The sequence below is a fragment of the Varroa destructor genome, unplaced genomic scaffold (assembly GCF_002443255.2).
Source record: "Varroa destructor unplaced genomic scaffold, Vdes_3.0 BEIS01000003.1, whole genome shotgun sequence".
Classification (NCBI taxonomy): domain Eukaryota; kingdom Metazoa; phylum Arthropoda; class Arachnida; order Mesostigmata; family Varroidae; genus Varroa; species Varroa destructor.
In genome coordinates, this window is record NW_019211456.1 from 7,530,651 (window position 1) to 7,557,012 (window position 26,362).

At 39.8% G+C, this 26,362-nt stretch overlaps 3 protein-coding genes across 10 annotated transcripts; 2 read left to right on the forward strand and 1 right to left on the reverse strand.

Annotated features, from left to right (window-relative positions):
- The first annotated feature begins 1,162 nt into the window (after positions 1-1,162).
- On the forward strand, positions 1,163-6,614 carry LOC111247390 (phosphoserine aminotransferase). Its single transcript, XM_022798221.2, has 6 exons — positions 1,163-1,622; positions 2,426-2,576; positions 2,812-2,990; positions 3,674-3,936; positions 4,280-4,507; positions 4,664-6,614. Exons 2-6 carry the CDS (start codon positions 2,443-2,445, stop codon positions 4,958-4,960), a joined length of 1,101 nt encoding a protein of 366 aa, XP_022653956.1. The 5' UTR covers positions 1,163-1,622; positions 2,426-2,442; the 3' UTR covers positions 4,961-6,614.
- Positions 6,615-7,971: 1,357 nt separating this feature from the next.
- Positions 7,972-12,743, reverse strand: HSPC300 (hematopoietic stem/progenitor cell protein 300). Of its 5 annotated transcripts, none has more exons than XM_086985240.1 (5): positions 12,654-12,743; positions 12,278-12,412; positions 11,505-11,587; positions 10,559-11,182; positions 7,972-10,008 (listed from the first exon to the last, which is right to left on the reverse strand). In XM_086985240.1, the coding sequence occupies exons 2-4, from the start codon at positions 12,387-12,389 to the stop codon at positions 11,156-11,158; spliced, it is 222 nt and encodes a 73-aa protein (XP_086841366.1). In that variant the 5' UTR covers positions 12,390-12,412; positions 12,654-12,743; the 3' UTR covers positions 7,972-10,008; positions 10,559-11,155. The 5 variants fall into 5 exon arrangements, with proteins under 5 accessions (XP_086841366.1, XP_086841367.1, XP_086841365.1 ...); XM_086985241.1 differs by having other exon boundaries at positions 12,278-12,400; positions 12,576-12,723; XM_086985239.1 differs by having other exon boundaries at positions 12,576-12,714.
- A 1,603-nt stretch (positions 12,744-14,346) lies between these two features.
- ear (ENL/AF9-related super elongation complex transcription factor) lies at positions 14,347-25,039 on the forward strand. Of its 4 annotated transcripts, none has more exons than XM_022798208.2 (5): positions 14,347-14,674; positions 19,127-19,431; positions 19,629-19,988; positions 20,376-20,768; positions 21,002-25,039. In XM_022798208.2, exons 2-5 carry the CDS (start codon positions 19,216-19,218, stop codon positions 21,833-21,835), a joined length of 1,803 nt encoding a protein of 600 aa, XP_022653943.1. In that variant the 5' UTR covers positions 14,347-14,674; positions 19,127-19,215; the 3' UTR covers positions 21,836-25,039. The 4 variants fall into 4 exon arrangements, with proteins under 4 accessions (XP_022653943.1, XP_022653942.1, XP_086841342.1 ...); XM_022798207.2 differs by lacking the exon at positions 14,347-14,674 and adding an exon at positions 15,146-16,581; XM_086985216.1 differs by lacking the exon at positions 14,347-14,674 and adding an exon at positions 16,912-17,426.
- The last annotated feature ends 1,323 nt before the right edge of the window (positions 25,040-26,362 follow it).

Sequence of the window (26,362 nt, forward strand, 5' to 3'; positions counted from 1 at the left end):
CAATGTAGGTCCGGCCATCTGCGATAGGTGACTACTTAGAAGTATAGCAAAAACGCTTTACGCCGATTTAATAATATTAAACCCAACACCAATAGTTGCTACGTATTACAAACGCACGCGTGGACGCCATTGACACAATCACCAGTAAGAGATGACACTTACTATTAATGATTTCTATGCGTCGTTCGAGTGCGGCCTATGTTTGTTATGGAATATGGATATAACGCGAAAAAGGTCTGCTTTTTCGAGAACAAAACAGCAAACGCATCCAGGAGGTTAGTCCTTCGAATATAAAGGCAGCTGTCGTCCAGTATCTCTTTATCTTACGAACTTCCGCCGAGAATAGAGGCCGTGTCCTATATGTCTAAGACCAGGTCTTTCTTCCCCTCAAGTGTTAAAATTCACTGCTTCGGGTTAACACTCGGAGCTTGCACCGGACAAGTACCTGTTCGCTGAAGCAGTACGAAAATCAAGTTCTACGACTGGAAGACCATCGTAACAGCTTGACAAATGTCTAAGAATGCGCGAAAATAAATACTTAATGAATATAACGTCCCGATGCCCTCTTAGAGGCTAAATCTAAAGTGCCTGTTATTGCTCGAATCGTCTTCGAAAGTTCCAATAATAAATGTTATACCACCGAAGTCCGGCGGAAGCTTTCGGAGGACAATAAAACTGAGAGACGTCTTTGATATCTCAGCGATAAGATAATATTTAGCGCGGCTTTAAAGACCAATTGCTGGAAGGGCCGCTGACTTGCTCAAGATCCAAAAGATATCCTTGTTATGATTGCAACCACACTTTGAACTAGTGTCAACGTTCTTGGTATAATGTTTAGTACTTTTATGCTTTTGCCAAAAAGTCTAGAAATTCTGACGCACCTATGATCGATGGTTAGATCGCATAATAGGCTAGCCGGCTCACGTGTCAATTTGAAGCTGTGGTCAAACCGAATCGACGATCAACTTCGTCAAGGATATTTCTATCGGTACATGCAAAAAGCCGTACCCATATATTGATTAGCATAAACAGATCGTCCGACATGTTATTAATTCTAGAATGAAACACTTTATAGACGTTGCAAGGCTAAATTGAACGCCTATTCGTTTGGATTAAACGGATCCGACTGATCCGATTATGTACAGGTATGAATCTGTATCCTATATGGGCGTCGAAAACATCAAATGTTTATAACGAAGGGGATATTCCTATCTTGAAGTAAGCTGCACCCTATTACGTGGATGACCCCAATTTAGACGAGGAGAGACATATAACAACAATAATGCCACCTAACTTTAAGACCGAAAGAAAGTAGCGAGAATATAATGAGTAAGCGTTCCCTCTGTTTGCAAAGCGGATAAAACGGCAAATAGCGATTATTACTATTATTCGGAGAACGAAGCAAGCAATCGCGCCCCAAACAACGTTGGACTAATGAAACCTGCGCGCCACATGAACACACGAGAGGTTGGAGAGGGTCAGGCAATGAATATACGACACAGGGCCGCCAATAGAAGCCGCTCTTGTCCACTAGCCGTTCCAAGCAGCTAGCTGACTTTTAGCGGTCCGTCTGTTCGTTAGCACCGCCTGGCCAGTTGCTCCTGCGTAGCCAGCCAAGTAAGGTGAGCGAGGGATGGGTCTGCGTGCGAGCCCAGAGAAACTGTTGCTTTTTATGTTTGCTACAATTTGTTAATTTTCATTTTAAGATTGTCGGCAATATCCTAAATCGAACATGACTGCAGTTGTGTGCATTCATATCGCGTCTAATATTCCGGTGTATTATATATGAACGGCGTAACCTACGTATCAATATATCGAAGAACGTTTAATGTATAGTTGAGTAAGAGTGCACCAGTCATATGTATTTCGTATAATAACTTTCTCTACTTATGCGTAGTCTCGTGCGGGAAAGAAGTAACTCACAGCTTTTGTTTAGTGATTGTGGAATCGTTGAGGTTGAATAGTTGACTTCCTCAGTTCGAATCTGGTAGATAAATTAGATATTCTCAGCATTATCGCCGACCGTGATGTACACGGGGCGCGCGCACATGCTGTGCTTTCCAACTCGTATGCAAGCGGAACACGCGTACCCCTGACGTTAAAACAGACCAGTCGACGGTAATGGCAACTTCAAAAATGCCAGGTAGAAGTCACTATTCTCGCTATGACGGCACCGAGGATTGCATTAGCGCTGATTGGCGCTGTCTGCGTCATCGAAAAAGACGCTAGTGTCAAAGGGTGCTTCCAATGAGATTGATAGACGCTCTTTGTAGGCGTACCCAGGTGGGATATATATTGCATGTAATGCTTGTGACGGTCTTAATCGACTGGTCACGTCTATTTTCAACATATAGACTTGGTGTAACTAATTTATTTAATTCATAGGTAAGCTAATTATTTCGTCTACTTCTTTCTCGTTGAACAGATAGACCTATCGCAAACATGTCCGAAGCAAGCCGTATGTTGAATTTCTCAGCAGGACCCTCCGCGCTTCCCCTCCCTGTTTTAAAACAGGCTCAACAAGAAATGCTAAATTATAATGGATCAGGCTGCTCCGTAATGGAGCTCAGCCACAGGTATGCCACACATTTATCGAAAATCAACGTCGAAAAATGTAAAATATATTAAGACATTATTCCGCAGACTTTCATTTAAGTGAAAATGGGAACACTAATAATAACAAAAGGCATTTCTTGATGCCTACTGATGACAAACATAACATGGGCGACAACAATGTAAAACCTTGCAGCCGTTAATTTCACCTAAAATAATTTGTCTCATATTTTTGCACTGCTACCATAAATATTGCAGATCAACAACATTCGACAGAATCATCAAGGATGCTGAGAGGGATCTTCGGGAACTCCTTTCTGTTCCTCCAACTTACAAGGTTCTCTTCATGCAGGGCGGTGGTACGGGGCAATTTGCCGCCATTCCATTAAATCTATGTCCCAAGCTCAACGAACAAAAGGCCGATTATCTAGTCACAGGTAAAACACTTACACAGAATACACTTTTACATAATGTTTTTCGCCAAATTGTTCTTATATTGTCCTTCTCATGACTGAATGATACACAATGCAACTGAAACCAAGTTCCTGCTAGGATCGTAATTTACGCCCGCTTACCTTGTATGCAATATAAGGTGAATATTTATTCATCAAAGAACCAAATGAAGGGGCAGTTCATATTTGTGGGAAATTAAACGAGTGAATTCTAATAACCTTAATAAGATTTAGGTTCCTACTGTCCACATATACAAGTAAATTACTTCTATAAAGAGTGATTGTCCTCGCCTTTACGATACGTTGCGGCAGCGGGCTTAATATCAAGAAAATAAAACATTATCGGTAAGATTACATCAAGTAAACAAAAAGCTTCACAGTCTGCTCCTCTTAGTCTATACAAGGTCGGAACACCGCTGTATAATTTATGAATATCAAAGTAATAACAGAAATATTTTTTACACAAGAGAACAACCGTAATATCGTTCAGAGGCATTCAGATACATATCTTAGGCTAAAAACATTTATGGGAATAGCTATTTACCAGTACGATTTTATGAAGACTGTAAAGAGTATCTTGCAAACATCTACCTTGACATCAAAATTAATATTTTTCAGATTATATGAACGCTATAATAGTTATCGCAAATTTGCCATTTTGATCATAGGCACGTGGAGTCGAAAAGCTGCCGAGGAGGCCAAACAATACGTTCAAGTTAACCTGGTGACACCGAAGACGAGTAAATACACCCGAGTTCCACCCGCCTCCGAATGGAATCTCTCGCCCGACGCCGCCTATTTCTATTATTGCGATAACGAGACGATTCACGGCGTCGAGTTCCCTGAAGTGCCAGACGTATCGTCGTGCCCGATCGTTTGTGACATGTCGTCCAATATTCTTACGCGCCCCGTTGACATCTCCAAGTTTGGCGTAAAATATGCAATGTTCTTTTGTTTGCCGACCATTATCTATATATATATATATATATATATATATATAATGAAAGGCGCGATGCCTTCCCTTATCCCAATTGAATATCGTTTATGAGCTGTAAATTTTTCAAATCTGTCTAGCAAGTAACGAAATATAGAGCAATAGATATTCATTTTTGCAGATCAGGCTTATGCCGGTGGAGAACGCATCGTAGAATTTTTGCCCGTAAATAGAATTACATGGTAGTTAGATCTATGAAAAATTAAGTACACGATTCCAAGGACAAACGTCAAGGACAAATGATTTTAGTAAAGGACTATCATGTTATTGTTTTCTGTAGGTCATTTTTGCTGGCGCTCAGAAGAACCTTGGGCCCGCTGGAGTGACCATCGTCATCGTTCGCGAAGATCTAGTTGCTGTCCCGGCATCGGTCTGCCCAAGTATATTGGCTTACAAGGTGTTTGCTGAAAACGATTCGCTTTATCACACCCCTCCAACATATGCTATCTACTTGCTTGGACTCGTGCTCAAGTGGATCAAATCGGAAGGCGGCGTAAGTGGCATGCAGGTAAATATCAAAGGACCGTCAGGAAATTAACAGCAAGTAAACGCACATACCGATGTAACTGTTTGTGTAAAAATAGGATGCATTCGTGGCTCAGACAACTTGACATCCTGTTTACTAGACTAAGATTTAACTTTTTTAATTGTTTCACATTGATAGGCACGGAGTGCTGCGAAGAGCCAAGCTATTTACGACCTCATTGACCAATCTGGTGGTTTTTATGTGAGCAATATCGACAAGGCTTGCCGATCGAGAACTAACATTCCATTCAGGATTCGGTCAAACGACGCACTCGAAAAGAAATTCCTAAAGGAAGCTGAAAACGCGGGCATGATTCAGCTAAAGGGACATCGGTCCATTGGAGGAATTCGCGCATCAGTTTTCAACGCTATGGATGTTGTTCAAGCCATGAAGCTCATAGAATTTATGAAGCGCTTTCAAAAAGCTAACCAATAGTAGACGGCCGACTCAGTTGGCTGGCTCGATGGATAATACCTGATAAACCACGTTTAGCTATTGGGAGCATGAATGCTTTGTTACTGACACGAGAATCTATAGCGAAATACGAACCGAAATGCCGATTTAATATTCTAGAATAAGGTTAAGAAGTAGCGAAAATGCGTATTTGCACTATCAGTTGTCCTAACATTGTGCAGTCCTAGGATTAGATCTTCATTGGTGTATAGGCCCACATAGGGCTTCCACTACAAGGAGTTGCATTTCGAAGAAGCTCAGACAACTGTGGAACGCCCTTTTTTTTTCATTTGAGCGTGGTCAATGGCTAAAGTAAGACTAATTTATTGCGAAAGGAAGCCAATCTAAACCTTTGGTTAAGATTGCAGTTGTGAAGATGATGGCTCAAAAATCATTTATTGCCTGTGGTCAACAGGCAAAGTGTATATGTTCGGAATTAGGAAGGTTCTTTAAATCAAGCAGATTTACCTGCATCTAGGTCGAGCTTGACATTGATACCTGGCGCAAATACTGGTAAAATTTGACCCTATATAACTTTTATTATTGCGAAAACAACCTATTTCTAAGGTGTGTTGTAACATTGAGATGACCTTAACGCGGGCGTCGAGGGACGTGGTTCACTTTGAACGATGCTGACTTATTGATATAAGTTCCCAGTCGCTGGCGTTTGACAGAGAAGGTACTGGCAATTTAGGCAGGTACAGAAAAGACTGTGCATTTATAATATGTAATTACATAGCGCAGCTACTTTGTAATACAACCATTTACATATATCAGAGTGCCAATGTATATATATATGCATCTATATATATATATATATATATATATATATATATATATATATATATGCAGAATAAAACAATGCACACTAGTAAAAAAAAATCCGTTGTCACTTTTGCAGTAAAAGTTGCTTGGGATTAAAAAAGTTATATGATATAAGTTAGTTGAACATATCGTCCGTTTGACGAAATGATTAACAGTCGTGCCAGACGTAAAATGCGACGCGTTTAGTTAGACATATTGTATGAAGTGACTGTGACGTATGTTAATGATTGGTCAATTCTTAATTACAAAACTATAGTTCGTCTCCGTTCCATTTGCAGATACGATTGCTGTTAACAAGAGCCAATTGTCTAACAGGTTTGTGTCTACTTAACGACGCTTCTGAGCACACGTAAATTTTTATATACTACAGTGCAGAGCTTATTGAGGGGCCTTCCTTTTTTTGTTATTTTGTGTGCCATGGATTCTATTTTCAAGAGTCGATAATTTATCATAAATAAGTGAAACAAGAACTTAAAATAAGTTTATAATAAAAGTTGAAACCTCTCTTGAGATCAGTCTCGAATACTAAGAGCTTCCTAACGATAGAAATAAAAAATTTTCGTTAATCAATGTACATGCTACTTTGCGGATTCGGTATTTACATTACTTACAATTGGGTTGTCTCTTGCAGCATATTGCATCAGCTAAAAAAGTACCAGTTACCGGCCATTACTGCTGTATCATATTTTCTCTAGTAATGGAATCAAGTTCTATACGCCATTTTCAAAATTCATAATTATATATATTTTTCATAGTTTTTTTTTAAATGACGATTATTAGCTCAATAAAATGTATGATTAAGCTGTCTTGATTACATCATATAATTTTTGCTGTTCGCATCATATACATTATGGGGCACCCATGTCCGGGTGTTTCCTTGTGATTTGTTTTTGAGACCATATCCAAACAAATCAAGACTGGTTTTCTATAGCATATGCTAGAAATGTCATTCCTGAAGCTTATATATATATATATATATATATATTTAAATACTAAACCACTACGCACTGCGATTAGAGCTTCGATTCGGGTCTTAAATCACATGTTGGTCGTTTGCAAAACATACCTTCTCTATTGTGCAAATAACGTTTTCATATTAATCATATGTTGAACAAGATTGGTTAATGTGAACTCGTTAAAGGGTCGCTTAAAGACGCTACATACTAAATATTCTGGAAAAAAACTCAGTTGCAAGTTACTAGGAGACGAAAAATCACAAATACGCCACGATTTTTCAAGGCTAAAAAGCTTATAAGAAGTGAAAAAGCGGAACTTATATTCTTTTCTCCAAAAACAACCAATAATTTTTGGGTCAAAAACCTTAATACATCAAAGGTGGCTTATTGGGCTGCTTTGATCAATTTTCTAGCTTTTTAAATCTGAAGGAAGATCTTCCGATATGTCTCATGAAAGTCTTCCTCGGATTTTTTAAAATTGCATCAAAAATGGCATTACTGCAGACTCTCGATTTCGGGAAAAAAAAAGGAAAGCTCTTAATATTGATAGGGGTTTGGCCGCTTAAAGAAATAGCATTATAGCTAAATGTTGATAAAATTCCAAAAATAACGTACTGCTTTTCGCCATGATAAGTTTTTCATGTTGCTCTAAAAAGAACTGGCTTTTTTCCCTGCTATTACGTATAGCGAACAAACGACCCGCCAAAGTTTGCACGAAATTGAAATGACCCTTTTTGTATATACACGTACACAGGCAAATAGCCTGCAGCGTTGAAGCGACTTGACCGATGAACTTCAATAATTTTTACACGGTAAACAAAACCATTCGTATTGTATAAAAGTCGTATAGATCAATACCTTAAACGGGGCAGTGGGGTGTTTAGAGCACTTAGAGTCGATGTAATTATTTCTAATAGGTTTTAGAGGATTGAATATACAGATTTTCTAGCAAGAGCGAACATCTGGCCGACGGCTGACTCTACCAGAGATTGTGTTATCGTGCTATTGGTCATTTCTTTAGGATTTATCTGTTAGTTTTTTTTTTTTTCATAAATCGATATGAACATCAAACAAACCATGATTGTAAGAGCACGACGAAACATAAAGCAAAGGTTAGTTCTGTGATACGCGGTTTCACCATGCAGCTCGTAATATTCTAAAATCTATAAAAATTTTTCGTAAAAATAAAATGTTAAAATCATAAATACAATATCACGTTTTAAAACTATACCGATATTTATTGTCCTTCACGTTCCCCCAAAGACAAGTGACTGAAATATGTACGTATGATTCGCTCACACCCATGCTAGATCTTATTACGTGCCCTTATCATCGGCAGTTATCTAATCAGGATAATCGGATACCAGACGTTGATTGTGCGCAACTGGGCCATCCACCTGATAGCAATGAAAATGCTCCGCTTCTTATAAAAGCCAAATAGACCCGCCATCTTGTTAAGTTCGGCCGAAACCGGTTATGCGAAGACTGCACAAAAAACATGTGCAGCGATAATACTGCTTGCGCATATATATTTTTGATTAATCTAAAATTGCTGTTTTCAGATCACGTGTTAACATACACCTATAAACCAACGATCATCAACGTTCGTAAGAATGCAATCTCGAAATGCTTCTCGTACTTATTATTAGAAACTGGATGAAAACCAGACTCCAAAAAATACTCGCAAACACCAGAAGCACATCCCGCTCGCTTATACTGTACGATCAAACTGAAAATTAAATTCAAAATTAGTTAAACATTTTTTCACATCATTTGATATAAACTATGCATTTCGCAGCGACAGAGGTTCCTTTTGTTAACAATACACGAATTGTGAATCAATAATTATAATTTAACATCTGTAGGCTATCAATCGTGTAGGTATTATATTGTAAACGTGTTTGAGACCTATGAGGATACACGTTAGGTATCAGCTAGAGATGCTAAGAGACACATCGCAAAGAGGTGTGATTTTGCAGCCAAGGAAGCAGTTTTGGGTCAATATTTTTCAATTTGATTGAAGTTTTATGACAAAATTATACGGAGTGGACTCATTCAGTAGTTCTAAAACATTTTTATTCACATACTCTAAGTACTGCTTTTAATTAGTGTAACTGCTATTATTACAAATAAGTGTTTTTTTTTTCTTTCTAGAAAAACGTTTCAAATGAGTTTCCTGATATTTATTGATCGTTTTTTCACTCCGCCTCCACTAAAGTCATCCTGAAAAGCTCATTAGAACAATGTCGATAAGCAGCCCATAGCTAATATGCACTAAGGTACGAATAAAATAGACGCAAGCCACAGTAGCTTGTCGATCACATAATCGACGTTGCTCACACAGTAACTGCTTCTTCACTGGCACATATAATAGTGCGTTTATATACTTATATAATAAAGTATATAAACGAGACAACTGAAGGTGTCGTATATTGAGGCGAAATACGGTCCACGAACCCGCTACAAATGTATACTCATCGTATCGAACAATTCGACTTTAAACGCAAATGTCCGTCTAATCATTTTCAAACTTCCGGATTTTTTTATTGCCCATTTACGAATTTCCTAAGCCATTTATGTAGAATATTTTCATATGCAGACACCGGCTGCTTTTTTGTAAGAGCTAAAAACGATTCGAGAATTTTAGTTACGATCTAGCACATAAATGCCTAGCGTTAAACATGAACTTTCGAGTAGTTTAAAATCGCACTACCGTAATTAAGAAAGTGAGACGATTCCACCTACTTAGATCAATTGCAGAATACTTCAATTGGTAGAGGCTTAGATATTAACATTCAATACACGTAACGCTAAATCAATAACAACACTAGTCTGGATATTCTGCAGTACTCTCTGGATGGATGACTTTTCCACTATTACAGTATTATTTATTAAGGAAGGAAGGCTCTAAATTAGCCCAACTTTTCTGTATTACGTTTCTGTTTAACAGCGCAGTCATCAGCTGCATATGCTGCGATTTCATTAGTATGAGTTTTTTCGGAAAATATCGTTACATCATCTGGGCGGATCAACACTAATTATCAGTATGTTTACGCGTGTCCTACCTAATTCACCAACTGATCATGGATAGGTTGATGTGAGCCTGCATTCTCTACTTTCATTGCTATTAGTATTAAGATTATTACCATATTTATTACACTAATTTCATTATCCATTCCAATCTTTCTGTGGACAACGCAGGTACACAGAGTTTTCAGTTTTTTTTTATCGCAGCATGTACGCTAATAACTGAAATAAAAAAAAAAAAAAAAACTTTTAGAAAGCATAATATACTGTAGGAATAATTCTGCAAGCATAAGTCTGTCCAGATATGTGTTTACCCGAACTGATTTGAGGTAAATATTTAACAACGGTCGAACTTGAGCCTATTTGAAGTGACGTAAAAGAATCCTTGATGTTATCGAATAACTTGAAATAGCTTTCACAAAACTGGATTCTCGAATTCTGCTTAAGAACTTCGTCTTTTTTTTTGTGTACTGCATTTGTTTTTCAAATCGTTTTTGCTGTCGGTATTTTAAAATTATACAACTCTAGTACCTCGAGAATACTCAATTCACAAATTTTGATCTAATTAAACTTCATCTAGTATTGCTGTGCACAAATGCACTCAATTATTGTGAACGGATATGATATATCAAAGAGGGCAAATAAACGCCTCCACTCATCCTATCCGCTATGTCTTAGCATGTGGGAAGCAATTGCTGCTAAATGTTGAACACATTCACTGTTCGACGCTCTCAAATTGAACGTAAAAAGAAAACGTACCAATCGGGCTTACCAAAGGAAATGTTTGTATATAATACTGTACGACCAAAACGTCTAGCTCAGTCGGTCGATGCAAACTGAAGGAATGTGAAGAAACTCTGACGCGATCCGTTAACGATGCGATCGATTAAGGTCGAGGCTCTGTAGTACTCGTTTGATCATCGACTACCAAATTCAGTGTATATTACGGTATCAATGTTGGCTGTTCGTGAAGATGATAAATAGCTTCTTCAGTGATAACCAGCTTGATTTCACTCCGCTAGATCATTTGATAAACGAGGTGTTTACTGAAGTATGGCAGATACGATTTTGTTCCAGCGAACAACTCTGTGTATTAGTCCACCAGTACTATTCGGGTAGCTTTCCTCGGATTCTAGATAAATATTATTAATTAGCAAGCAAATCTCTCAGATGTCTTTGTTCTGCAACTACGTAGAATCATATTCTTTGTGAAGTTTCTTGCGCGTACGCATTGTCCGGTTGCATGTGCAAATATTACGGACAATTTAATTTCCGGCTATGATATTCCGACGCTGTGTTAGGCATCAATAGCGACAATCTGTTTCTGGGGGACTACTACTGGTGGGGCATGAGCCTCGAGGCTAGGGTCCTACGAGAGGGTCTCTCCCTTAGTCACCTAAAAAGGAAAATAAAGCATATTCTTAGATATGTAACTTAGCCTTATAGGCAATAGCTAGTAAATTATTGGTGAGGAAAAAGAGCGCATTATAGCATATCAGTAACTACGTCTGAAACGAAGCTCTATTCAATGGTCATAGCCACGTCTTTGTTTATACCATGTGGACATATCATTAAAAATCGGGCATGGTGTTTCAGCATCGAACTGTTTGTTATATATCTACGAGATAGTATTGCATTCACCAGTCTTTTTGCATCATCTACTTGTATCGGCAGTTCGCGCTTACAGTGACAACAATGCAGTAAAGACAATAACGCACCCTGGCTTCGAGATAGTCGATTTTCCGTTCGAGCGCCGTCAGCTTTTCGTTCAACGTCGCAAGTCGCGCGCGGCAGGACATATCTATGATAACAAAGTAGTACGTTGTTCATTAAAACTCTTTCTGTTTTGAATAGTTTTACGTAGGAACAAAAACACCTTCTCGTTAAAACCTAGCCCGTGACGACAAAATACTTGTAATTGTTAAAAATACATACGTCACAGAGCTTTCATTATTCTAATCTTTGTAGTAAAACATGAAACCGCTTAGCTCTTTTGCTACAATTCTTTAGTAAATTAAAGACTGTGATAGTCTGGGACCACGTTAACGAAAGAGGCTAGTAACCGTTAGGCTTGATTCTGGTAAACGAACGTTTAATATTTTGTTTAAGTTTCGAATTTATGAAAATTCAGCTCATAACTATCGAACTTCATTCCAGCGAACAATATCAATTGTTTCAGCTAAGGTGGGCTACAATTAAGACCCAGTGGCATCTTATATCGATGTATTAAAGAAACAAAGCTTCAAAAGCAAGAAAGAATTGGGTTGACTGTTTATGGTATCACAGGGACAGGAATCCGAATTCTGGATCTTTAGCACTGAGTTGCATTAGCACATGATATACGCTTCTGCATACAAAAAAATGAGTCGTTTTCTCGTTGGTATGATCCTACAGTTACAAAATTAAAGTAACTGGCTTACTAAAGTGACTGGGATACTGTATTTGAATATAAGACAGTTCTATATACGCTCGACTTTGGCCATTTCCCTACCGAATGATGTGAGAAAATCTGCGATCTTCTTAATGCTTCCTGAGATGACTTCAATGTACTCCCGGTTCGACCAATCCTGCTGGATGCCACGGGCTACGATGCCGCGTTCCATCGCTCCCGGAACTGTTGAAAAATCTTCGAAAAAAAAATGTTCCGTCTCCCTTACTCGAGGGTAAACTTATTATAAGGACTGAGCCCTAACTTATTAATTACGCGAACTAAACTTGTTGGCATAGAACGCCAGCCTCAGGACTGACACGAAGTTGTCAGACTCACTCTCGCGCTCAACCAAACTCACACTCGCCAAGGGAAGGTGTCGTAATTCATTACAGCATCTATCTACCGGTCGATTGCAAACACCGTTTCACACGCATACCGTGCTTCAACCGTGCACCCCCGTTGATATAGCTAAATAGTCGCCGTGAATAATAAACAAAGCAGACAAGAATGGATATGTAAATATATATCGGGTACAATACCAACAATAATGATAACGATGATTTTTTTTAAGGACGGACCACATTGGTCGCGCGGGCGATTGAGGGGTAGATCGTGGCTAAACAAAGGTTTGTATACACAAAAATTTGACTGATATTTCTTATATATAACGAAATCATAAGTAAATTAACGTTAGAAGGATGCAAATTACAGACGCATATGAGCCCTAGCTTTTCTTCACAGTTGTTCAGATCTGAGTCACTTATCCACGGGTAGGCTACAATGGATGAAAACTATAACGGCAGCGTCGTTCCCATACCCCAATTGTAAGACAATGAAATAAAAGGGTTATATTTCGAAACCTATCTATTCAATTCGCACGTTACAGTATATTCGTGCGATACGGTAACCCTGATACTCCTGATGTTCCGATGGTCATCTACGTAAATGCTTTAGCTGTTGTCATCGTCAACATCCTGATTGACATGTATGATATGACGCAGAGACGAAGCTTCTCTATATACTTGTTTGTATATACTGGGTAAACCCTTATGCATATAAAAATTTAAAGGTACAAGTACCCACATTGATCCACTTTGATCTAATTCTATATGTGTATAAAGACGATATACCGTGAAAAAGACGACAAAATACGTTTTCTTTACTGTACTCAAGTGTTGCTTTTAAATCCTTGAAAAAGAAGAAATTTTTAAAAACATGTCAGTGAAGCTGTTTTCTCTGGGCTGTATCAGTATTGAGTTGTATAGTAAATGCTAAAATTAAAACATACTCTATTTTGTATTGTTAGACTCAGTCTTCAAGTATGTGTTTTTAAATTTTCTTGTAGTTTTCTTTTTTCCATTTTTTTTATCCACAAAAAAATTGAAACGCCTTTTGGCGCGGAAAATCGCAGGGAAAGAGTGAAATGCATGAGGTAATCAATGAGTGTGCATCGAAGTACGTTTTTCCCCTGAGGAGGCAAAGGAAGCACAAATATCCGACATATATCCAAACGTAACGTCTACACTTATTACTGGCTATTACCAAATCATTTTCAGTAAAATTAATAAGAAAACTTAAAAAAATAGCATGTCTCTAGTGGAGCCTTGCACTACAACCTAGGTGGTGTCAAAAGCAAAAAAAATATTAACTGTTAAATGTGCCCATCCGGGAACACATAGTGGACAGACAGCCCAACTATAAGTTAAGCCGTAGCATATTGATCCACCTACAATATCTATATAGCTAGATATATCCAGAACATCATAATAGTTAAAAAAAAAAATACGTTTAGATGTAACCTACACATGTCCGTGAGAAATGCCTTCCAATTTTCTGACCTATTAATGGCAGCCTATAATTGGCTACGTTTGTTTAAAACTAATATATGAGCATTGCATATATATAAGTAGAGTGTCTTTGAATGTAAAAATTGTCGAAAGTAAATTACAGTCTAAGAGGGTACGGTTTCTGCAGTTGACCGATCTAAGCGAGACGATTTCGAAACAGGGATTAATCATCTGCTTTGTAATCACCTACATGCGTCACCATGGGGTCCTTCTTTCTCACTTCATCATAACCCCTTTCCCGTGGTCCTCTGTAGTTTTTTTATAAACAGATCGGAAAGCTTAGACTAAACGAGTATCATTATTACGCAGTCGTGCTGCCGCTTATCGTGCCCCAACTTGGTTTCTCGCTGAAGTGCGCGGTTCTTATCGATCACGCGTTACGTGCATGGACATGCACACACTGTTTACTGGACGCTAGATCTATCATCATCAATCCGCGCCCCAAAAAACAACTAAGACAGCTATCTCTGCTGTCACTCTTATTGTTGTCACGGCTAAATTTTCCATCGCAGGCTTACACATTCTTCGACACGCACCTCAAGTAACTAAAACTGAGGACCCTGTGATTCGAAATCATCGACACTACCTGTGAGCAACGCGGCTGCTATGCGTAAGTAAGTTACTTCGATAACTCTAACCTTTCTTTAGTACCGCTCGGTAATTTAATGGTTGAAATCAATCGAAGCCTATTTTAGCTACGAAGTGGTAAAGCCACGCAGCCTACTCTTACATAAAAATCTATTTCTAAGGGCTCGATTATTTGAATAGATATGCGTGTTTCGTACTACTACTACACTTGAGCAGCGTAATGCGTTGCTCGCCTATGTCCGGATACAAAATTCGACATTTTTTTAGGCATATGTCATACGCATTTTGCCGCCATTGCCGGGTCTGCTAAAATCGTCCGCAACGACGCACGCACTCACTCATTGTATGTTCTAGTTGTTGTTGTTGTTGGTGGTGTCATTGTTATTGTGCTTGTCGTAGGTTTTGTCTGTCGGATGATAACAATGGTAATGATGGTGGTGGCTAGTCGTTTGTATGGTCGTCTCGTCTGGTTCGCTTTTCTGTTGGCCTGCATCTTTGTTATGGCTTGGTTTATCGTTGTCATGTGTTCGCGCCTTCACTAGTTCATCGCTGTCGCTTGCGTAGTGGCGAGATGCCGACTGGTGGCGGTCGGCTACTGTGTTTTTGCGCGGTAGCCGCCGCCGCTGCTCTTCTCTGTTAGCGTCGCCGTCTATCGGCTGATGCTGCTTCTGCTCGAGCCTCCCTCTTTACCTCCCTCGCTCCCTCCCTCGCTCGTTGTGCTCCGGGCGCAGCTGTGCCTACACTGTTTCCGTTGATACGATCGCGGCTCTGTATTCTTCTGCTGCTGCCGCCGCCGCCGCCGCCTGCTGTTTGACGTATTTCGAGTTTAACGTACGGTACTGACGTTAGGCATTCCACCAGACGGTTAGCTCGAAGTGCGAAACGAGCGGTGTCAACACCCGGATTCGAATCCCGACCATCACGTCTGGGGGGCAGCAAGCAGCCGCCTACTATTTACTGTCCATCACCCAACCACCGTGATTTCATTAGCCAACAATAGCAAAAATACTAATCATAGAAGCAGTGGCGACGCATACTGGCCTAGCGGTGATCGTGGTGTTTGCCGGGGCTCACAGCAGTAAAGAACTGTCGCTTCTATAGCAGTAGCAACAACAACAATATTGCTACTGCTAACAGTACGACAACAATCAAAACTATAACAACACCGACAGTTTAAATGTAACGATTGGTGGTGGTATTACTGCTTTTACTACCATCCACGGCCGTCGGATGACTGATTCACTGTTGGCTGCTGCTGCTGCTGCTGCTGCTGACTGCTAATATTGTTTGTTTGTTGCTATTGCTGTTGGCAATGATGTCTCTGCTAACCCCCGTCGCCTGTCCCCAACTGCTAGCCTGTGTTCTGCAGTGATGATGATGGCAGTGACGGTGATATGTTGCTGATTGTTGTTGGTGTTGTTGTTGTTGTTGTTGCTGTTGTTGTTGTTGTCGTCGTCGTCGTCGTCGTCGTCGTCGTCTACTCTATGATAGTCATCATTACTGATAGTACGCAGTACTGTAACTAGAGCTAGTACTACTGCTAACGTTATGAGAATGATATGATGATACAATTATCGTGCTTGATTGTGCACAACCATCATTCAGCAAACGCTGAATAGCATAAACAGAGATGGTGGTAGTCAGTGACTGGTAATGGCGGTGGTCATTCTATTAGCGAGGCAGCAGCAGCAGCAGCAGCAGCAGCAGCGACAATAACAGCCGTAATAAGCGAAAATGCTTATGTGTTTCAAACGGTGAAAAAACAAGTTATGTACTAGTTGTTGTTATTGTTATTAGAGGTGATAGTAATCTACGAAAGAGCCTAAAAGACTCTCGATCCGTCGTCGCTTAGTTGATCAATGCCTGCTGCACCAATCGGAACTACAAGTGAGCTCGACCGACGGCCGGTCGCAAACGCTGCGACAGACGGTGAGTGAGTGGAAAAAGCAGAGCTTTCAATAGCAACGCGATCAGCACAACTTTTCTTTCATAACCCGTACACAGATTGTGGCAGAATGAATAAGATTCCCTTACATTTACAATCAAAATACGGCAAGGGTAAGCAAGCCAATGAAATGAAGCGAAATAGATTGACTATATGAAAAGCATATATAATAGCACATCTAGGTAGCACATGCGTATATCTCTTTTACTTTGTAAATTATTCCCTAAGGCTAATATCGGTCGATTTTACTGTTAAATCTACGACAGCAGCAGCAGCAGCACAGCTGCAGAAAGGACGCTTACGTTGTTCTGTACTACTGTTTCGCCCGTCTGGTCTTCAGTCTATCGACGTTGTTGCTCCAGCTGTTTTTTTGTTGTTTTTAATTTTTATGACTGCTGATGCTGTTGCCGCCGCTGCTGGTGACGGTACCGTTACACAATCGACTAGAGGAAACACACAACAAAAGAAACTAACACCTCAATGCTATCGTTGTCATAAACAACAGCACAATAGACACAGCAGCGCCACTGCCAGCCTGCCTGCCTACTTGCCTGCCTGCTAGTGCTGATTTAGGTTATCGCAACAGATTTCGCAAATTACTCTTGACTAGTTTTATTCTATTACATATCATCATCCGTCTGCGATCCAGTGATATTGATTTAGTTGCCTGCATCGATGTAACGATCATATATGCCATTTAGGAAAAGTCTGACGATTATTTGCTAATCTGTTGACTTTGGAAATTTGAATGAGAACGAAGGACAGCGACAGTGGAAGGATCGATGAAATCTTGGAACCGACTTTTGAGTGTCACGCTACAATTCTACGGGTATACGTGCTGCTTCAATGGTTATTGTCCTCAGTCGCACTGGAACTCAGGCGATGAACGTGTTTTCTGGACGATTGGTTCGCTGCGTTAGTCGGGACGATCTTCTTATTGTCATTGTGGTATCGCATAAGGAAAATTACATGCCCAGGAGATACATACAGATATCTACCCGGCCGCGTAGCTGTTACTTAGAGTTAACATGGATAATGTCCAGTTGACAAATCAGAACGACGTTGAAAACACAGATTGAAAAAATGAAATTGAGGTGGTGGGTCGGTTGATGTTCGTCGACTGAGACAGCCCAGTGCAACTGATCCGAGCCGATTCCAAGTCATCACTAATAACAACAATAATAATAATAATGAAAGTAATAGTTTATACAAATGAAGTTAAAGGATGAAGAAAAGAAAAATAAAAGCGTAAAACTAAATTACGATGCCGGAGAAGGGGTTTCTGCAGAAAGTGAGACAAAACCTTGAACAAGAATCAAGCTAATAATTGCACAGGAACTCATAGAGTATGTAAAATTACCGAATAGAGGGAAAAAACGCCAACGAGAATGGTATCGGCATGGAAGTATGTGTTTACATTATATTCGACATTGTTATTTCATCTTATACCAGATGAACGTAATCGTTTCCCGAATGGATTGATTGCGCGCCTGAATTACTATGCGGGTGTGATAGTAACGATTTCCTATGGTGATCCGACGACGACAACGACAACGACAACAAATTAACAAAACTCTTGTAATCTTCATCATTTGAAAGGGACAGAAAAATAGCCAACGTTTGTTAAAGTATTCCGCATAAAAAAGCGCAGTATTAATAAACCATGCATTGGGATAAGTGTGAAAAGGTGAAAATTGCATTACGTAAACAGTTTAGTAGAGCGTGAACAAACAACGGTGGCCATTTATGCTATAAGCACAAGTTAATTTATCTATTTTGATTGTGCAGAAACGCGTTCCCTTAAGACAATATTCATATCAGGCCAGTATCTTTAAAATGTTTCCATTAGTCTCAAATGATCACGACCCAATGATTTAACAGGTGGAACCATTTGAAGACTCCCCGGTAATTTGATCAACGCATGCAAAATTTTTTTAACGTACCTTTTGCATTCGCATTTTTCATTTCGCCTCCTATACAGGTAGCTGCTTAATGACAGTATGTCGTATTTACGGGATTATATTGAGCAAAGAAAACTTCATAATAAAATAGCGATTCTAGAAGATGCAAACATGATCTTTAATTTTAAACATTCAGCTCTTTCGTGGAATTCTACATCGAAATGAGTCGTCGTCGTCATCGTCGCCGTCGAAATATTTGGCTTTAAGTAAAGAATAGAGAAAACGTGTCCTTGTAGCGCTTGTTCTAGCAAAAATAATGTTCTGCAGTCAATGGCCGTTTTGACCATTGAATTTTGGGACCTTTAAACTCACAGATTGAAAAAAAAATCGAAGTAAACTCTTGTCTTTCATTTTTGTTTACTTGTTTTTACAATTTACCACTTAATACATTTATTTTCTATTTAGGTTTATTTAAAGCGCAGAATCACCTACAAAAATAGCGCGATTTATATGAATGCTGGCTTGAATGAGGGAAGCAAACTATGGACATTAGGGAAAAATACAGTTGCTGGAGTAGTCTAAAGACACGGCTTGACAATGCTTACAAAATGTGTTTTGCTTTTTTCAGTTGTCGCATAACAAAGACAGGTAACGGAATCGATATTGATGATAGGGGTGATCCTATGTCGTCCTAAGCACACGCTGTGAAATTTGGAAATGATGTACGGACGTTCGGTAGAGGTAAAAATTGAGCTCGGCCATAAGGCCGTGCTTAAGGACCAGCCTACGGCTGAGGGCTATACGCATGACTGGACCGTGTTCGTCAAAGGGCCTGAGGGGTGCAAAATCGATAATTTTGTCGAGAAGGTGATATTTATGTTACATGAAAGCTTTCCGAAGTCAAAAAGAACAATTCGCGAACCGCCTTATCAGGTTAGTTTTGACGGGACTTTTTAATCGCAATGCATACGATTATACATGCGACAATATTTATTAAGCACCAACTATTGAACTGAAGCGTACTTTTTGAAAGATGTGCTGCTTGTTAGCTTCTGATCTCACGTAAGTAAAAACTAATGCTAACATCTACACAACACTTGTTCTTCGTCTTTTTGTGATCGTTATTTTAGGTAACAGAAAGCGGTTATGCTGGTTTCAACATGCCGATCTGGGTGTACTTTAAGACGCGGGAAGAGCCAAAAAAAATCGATTTCGTTTACGATCTCTATCTGTCGCTAGACGGCAAGCCAATTAACAATATCCGATGTGAGAAGCTTACTTTCCACAATCCACCGGATGACTTCTGCCAAAGGTTGCTGAAAGGAGGCGGTTCTATCAAGCAACCAGTCGCATCACCCAACAAGAAGTCATCAGGACCCCAGACGCCTCCAGAGAAACGCTCCCCCCAGCAACCGCAAACCCAACCGGCGGGAGCGGCGGCCAAGCCATCCTCGGATCTATTTGGAGGGTCTAATGCTAAAGATATCAAAGTAAGGTTAATTATTTAACATTGGTAGTGATTATCATCCTAATCACGTGTGGCCGAACATAGGACAAATCGTATGTCCCCTGGCCCATTGTCACTTAATACGAGAGAGCTACTGTTTAATTTTGTTCTTTTAAAGGGCAAATTCTATTACACTTCAATGATCGTGAAAGACTTTGCAGCTGTGGAAGGCATGCTATCTGTATCAGGCACATGTACAAAAGGAGCTAATAGTCATATAAGTACTAATACTTTGCATATATATATTTGTAAAGTACAGTTTCACTAAATACGTTTGATTTAGTTTTCACTAGTCGGCATCACCCACGTTAACAATGCTTTGCAAACCCGATTGCTGCCAGTCTGTTTGTTTGTCTTTCTGTAAATTTAGTCTGGTACAGCTCCAGCACAGGATGGCAAGAAAGAGAAGAAAAAAGAGAAGCGCAGCAAAGATTACAAAAAAGAAAAAAAAGATAAAGATGGACGAAGTCGATCGGATAAGGACAAAGAGGCGGCGCCGTCTTCTCGTGAGGAGAAGACAACTAGCAAGGAGAAGGAACGTGACAAGGAGAGTAGTAAAAGCGAGAAAGAACGTGATAAGGCTGAGACGAAAGCCGATCAAGAACGTGACTCAAAGTTAAAAGAAAATACCAAGGATAAAGAACGAACCTCTGGTAAGGAGTCGAAGGACAAAGAGGCTACAGCTAAACAAAAAGAAGGCAGCAGCAGCAGCAGCAGCAGCAAAAAATTAGCATCAGTACGGTCAAGCCAGTCGCCGCCAATGGTAAATTGCCACCCTTTCCTAAACGGCACATATTTTAGTGACACATGTGGATACGCAGGTTTTGCCTTTTTTCATGTAGCCAATCAGTTTCCTCTCATTATAGAAAGGGTTCCTTATCTACGATTTTGGTGCACATTTCCCATAACCCTACCTAGTTCGGTGCAATTTCTTTTATTATCTGCACCTTACGTGGGGCCTTTCCTGTCTTCACTGATTATGTGATTTTAATTTAGGCAGCGGATATGAAAAAAGATGACACAAAGAATCGAGAAGATCGGAAACGTCCTGCAGGCATCAGTCCTAGCGAAGGTAGCGGTGAACGCGACCGAGAGAAGACTAACAACGATGACAAAGAAGTTAAACGGAAGAAGAAGTCATCGTCTCATAAAGATTCGCCCGACGCAAAAAAGCCTCGCCTCACCCAAGATCAGCTTACATCAGGGTCGAGCGAATCGCTGAAATCGAAACGTAGTAAATCTCGAGGCAAGGAGTCGCTTGCCTCTTCTCCGTTTGTCGAGAGCAACGATGATATGGAACTATCGTTCACACCGTCGCCCCCCGAGTCTAAAAGCGCTCTACGTCCACCGTCTGATCGGAAGCGATCTGCGCCGAAGGACAAAAGTGCTAGTCCTACTGAGCGTAAAGAGGTTCGGCCACCTCCACCTCCAACGTCACGATCAAAGAAAGCAGCTGCAACACCATCATCATCCTCAAGTCCATCGCCAATGCACTCAGTTTCAGCCCCAACCAACAGCAGTAACAGGAAAAAATCACCAAATAAGCAATCCGCCCAACAGCAGCAGCAGCAGCCGATAGGAGCCTTGGCAGCCATGATGATGGAGATGGATGCCGAGAGTGTTTCGTCGCCAGAACCCGATGATCGGCGACGGGATAAGCTTAGTGTGCTGAAAGTAAAAATTTTAAAATTGAGCGATGAAAAACTTCAGCAGGTCGTTGACATTATTGAGATGACAGGAAAGTATGAGTTGAGCAATGAAAGCTTTGATTTTGACTTACAACAAATTGACAATCTCACAATTAATCGACTTCAACAGCTCGTGAGCTGACAACATGGCGAGCACTCTAGTAACAAAAAAAAACAACTAAATAACAATTCCATTTAGTTCAAATGTCAATTATATACAGGTAGTGTCAGTCAAATCATTTATTGTACATTAACTGTTGCTCGATTACAATCTAACGGATTTTAAGGGTTGTAATATAAACCGGTGTGGATCTTGATGGAGATCGATGAGTTCGGTAGTTTTCGATTCAGTTGTGGATGCGGCTTTTCCAAAATCAAAGAATGAGCGATCGTAGGAAAACGAATAGCCAAGAAGAAAATGTCAGTTAAGAGTAGGCTAATAGACGATACGTTACGTGTGCTATCTTGTCGAGCATGCGCCAGCGCAACAAGTAGCACACTTTTTCGGTCTCATTTAGAGAAAAAAACTACCCGAACTTAAAAGATGTTTTAATGTGCATATCATTGATGAGCTTTCTTCAGGGCTAATGAAGACAGCCTCCTAGGATCAGTAAACGTGTCCCTGTAACGCGGACAGCAAACAATGGTGAGCACGCTGTTTGTGTGAAACGTAAGCCAAGACGCGCCTGAGAATGAAAGTACTATCGACTTGACTAGTAAAAGGAGAACAAAAGAGAATTATTCAAGCAATACAAATCAGATAAACTAAGGGCAGGCTTAATTCTCGCAAGCAGCACCTACGAAATAAACACATTGGTGATTGTTAGGCACCTAGTAATGCCGCGATACTAACCGTTGTTTCTTATATTTCAAAATGGTATCTCTTTGTGAAGGACAATTTTGGGAAGCCACCTACGGAGCTCGGCCATATTTAAGAAAACTGTCAAAATTCAGAAGGAAAGTCAAAAAAAGGGGTGCCGCTCTGGCCAAATAAGCCTAGAGTTTACTGTGCCTCCTTGTTATATTCCTTTACCTAGACAAAATCGGTTGTGACAAATCGATTGCCAAAAGTGAAATAATGAATAGGAGTGGTAAACCGGTTGAGAAGTCTCCTTTAAATCTCTTTTTGAGCATTCATTAGTTAAAGATGCTGGGTGCGATTGCCATACTGTCTTTTTTCTCGACCGAGATGTGTTCTCTGCGCAATATTTAATCACTTATATATACATATGCCCACCTTAGTTCTAGTTCTGGTCTCCCTATGAATCTTGACACAAGTCCATCTAGAAGGCCATCGCTTCGCATACGAAAGCTTACCTGGCTGACCGTTGGTTTCTCTTATTAGACTGCACACCCGATTCATTTCGATAGACCACTGTTCAAGCCATGTGATGAGTGGGAAATTAATTGTTGAAAAAGAATGTAGCTTTTCAAAGAGCGTCTCGTCTTTGTCAGCCAGTAAGGGCAGGGCTGATCTTGCCAATTCCGATGCATTCGTCATTATATACGTGCTGACAATAGTCATGCAACTATTTCCATATGACTCTGTCTGCTACTTGTATTTTCCGTTAGCTGTGTATGCTACACATTTTAGTCAATAGATGTATGTAAGGCCTACATCAAGGCCGTAATTATCTTGCTATTGCAACAACGGCTACTATACTTTAAATATGCCGCTTTGTTATAATAATGGTGAGAATATGTGATTGCCTGTATAATAACAATGACACCTATGATAACGCATATATACTGTATGTGTGTAAGGAGACGTCGCATGTAAACAATCTTTATCTATATATATATATATATATATATATATATATATATTAGGACAATGGTAGGTCATCTCCCGTGACTACGCAACAATTGTCACTAGAAATAGCTTAAACTGAGGGGAGTTTGTCAGATCCATTGTAAAAACAAGCTCACCTAACAGAGGGGTTTCGACTATCTGGTATTAGTAACCCAGGATAGTTGGCGTTAGGTAATTTTTTTCTGAGGGACTCATTTTTGCCACCATTTCTCAGCTGCGCCTATGAACCCTACATGTCTCTTGCCTCCTATTTAGCAGCTCTCGTTAATCGATCTGGTGATCGAGCTTTACATACTAGAAATACCTCCAAAAGTGTATTTTCACTAAAAGCAAAAAGGTTTAACATACGTGAGCATAAGTAATTACTCTTCACTGTACTATTTGGCCTATCTCTCTACAATCCTTACAAGTTCGACTTGCGTTGTGCCGTCGGAGCAGTTGACAAATCGATACGTGAAGAAAGCCCAATACCACACGCGCCTGTTATATGAATATATTATTATCATGCAGTAAATAAACAATATTCTATAAGCTAGCTCCATTCTCAACTAAAACTAATTGATCGATACAATGGCTGGCTGCGTTTGCAAAGAGATACGTTGTTGCGGAACTACGAACGTCTAACTGCATCTGTGCGTTTGAGTGTGCGTGGACATGTGTCAATGTATTTCATGTCCTTCAATGTCAACAGTGTCTCTCTGCGTAGCCGAACATGTTTGGCGTCAGCAGCAGGATATATGCAGATTAAAGACAGGCCACGCAGAAGGAGCGCAGAGCTTTCCCCTACAGCAGTTGCAGATTGGGAACAGGTAGCTCTGAGTCAATGCAATTCAGAGGGCGAAACAAAACTGCTACCTAAAAATACAAAGCCATTAGCTTTTGTTGGATTCAAGAAGGAGGAAGCGGCATAATGCAGTGGCATCGTCCTCTATAGCTCAACGTCGGTCATAAACTAACAGCGGTGCGTGTGCTGTTATTGTAAATCACTTACAGAGAATGGGTAAAGAGCGCAATAACATAGCACCAAGTAACAGGCATTTCGATGTGTACTAGAAAATCGGTTTACGGTGGGTCGTCTTAGTCATCATTTTCTGTAACATGGACTGATAAGTACCTGTTCTGTCGCATGTTTCTCAGAGACATTATCGTACTAATAAACCTATAGCGTATACATAAAGTATCCCAGTGTGACTTGTAGCTACGAATCAAACACACTTGATCAATTTGATGCAAATACAAATTACTATTTATTATCAACACAATTATCCTGCCATTACTAAGAGGAATGGAACATACGTATTATCTTTATTTGACTATATCAATTTATACATATGGATAACAGTGCAAAATAGGATGACGGTTCGAACAAGTTGAAAAAGGAAGAGAGGGTCGTAGAAGGCAGATCTCGAGAGACTGCTAATACATACAAACCGCAGTTTCATTACAACAATTCATTTTATAACTTTTTTGCCGTAAATGGTACATAGTATTTAATGTAATAAAAAAAAAACAATGTTGTCACTGCGAACTTATCGACGGCTGGTAATTATTTCTAGGTAGAATGCATTTGAATACTGTTTTTCAGAACTGCGTACGACAGCGTCAAACAACAGATAGGAAAGAAGAAAAAAAAAAAACGAGTAAAACTCAATATGAAATACATCTGCCTGAATGCTTCCATACATATTGTGGTTCAGTTTTTCTAATTCTTGTTCGTCTTTTATTGTGTTCATGATACGGGCATACAAGAATTTGAAGCGTCGACTCCTTTTACCAGCGCGTTTCTTTACATGGCTTTACGAAATAGCTGTTTTGTGTTACTCTATATGATTTTTTTCCGGTTTATGTGAACGTGATTGTTAGATTGGTTAAGATACAATAATCTGCTGGTATCGATTTTCTCTACAGGGAATTTTTTCGGTAGTGTCGTATCCGCCTAACACTTGTTCTGTTATCGACCGTGTGCAGAATGCATGTGTGCAAGGTGTACTTTTAGTAAAGTACACCTTAACTACTAACATGGAATGGAATACATTTTATGTTAAGAGAAAGTCGCTAGAATGTAGAAGTAAAAAGTATTTTGGAGAAACGCCGTCGTTTATGAGTAAGTATCGTTTGAGCTAACTCATAACGTTGTTCCGGACGGAGCTTTTAGGTTTCGGACATACGCAATCAATAATGATATCATACATCAATTAAAGTTATAATGAGATGGATTTTTTAAGAAAGTTCAAATTATTAGAACGGTGCTTATATGCATACTTTCTTAACTAGGTATGTATTTTATGTATTCGTCTCAAGGGTCATGCAGCAAACGGTTTTAACTTTAAGTTTGAGTCACTTCCGCAGCTTTCAACATACTGACCCATTTTAAAGGCGCACACTATCTAACTTCTCAACACGCGCTAAAGAAGGCGTATCCTTTCTAAGCAAATTGCTCAGTTGTATTATTTTACATAGTCCAAGCTGTGTTAGGTAAACATCCGAAAATAATTTAAAGACATATAAATAAATGAAAATAATAAAAACACTTGATCTCTAAAACGGCACTAATGTTTCTTAGGATGCATGCAACGATGGTTCGAGCGCAAGTGCACCTTCCCCTGAGCGATTCGACGGTTGCTGGGCGCGTTACGAGGTCGTTGCCAGGCAACCTGGAGCTCTCCGGAGATGGGAAGCCCAATAGCAGGGCTAGTATTACCCAGTCAGCCCGTTTTTTATAATATTCGTGTAGTTTATTTAGTACGATTACATGAACGAAATAGCAACACTACAGTTTTGCTTAATTCATATAATTTTAATGCATTCAGAGAGAAGTAACGGCACACGTGTTCCACTAATTGTGATTAGCGCGAG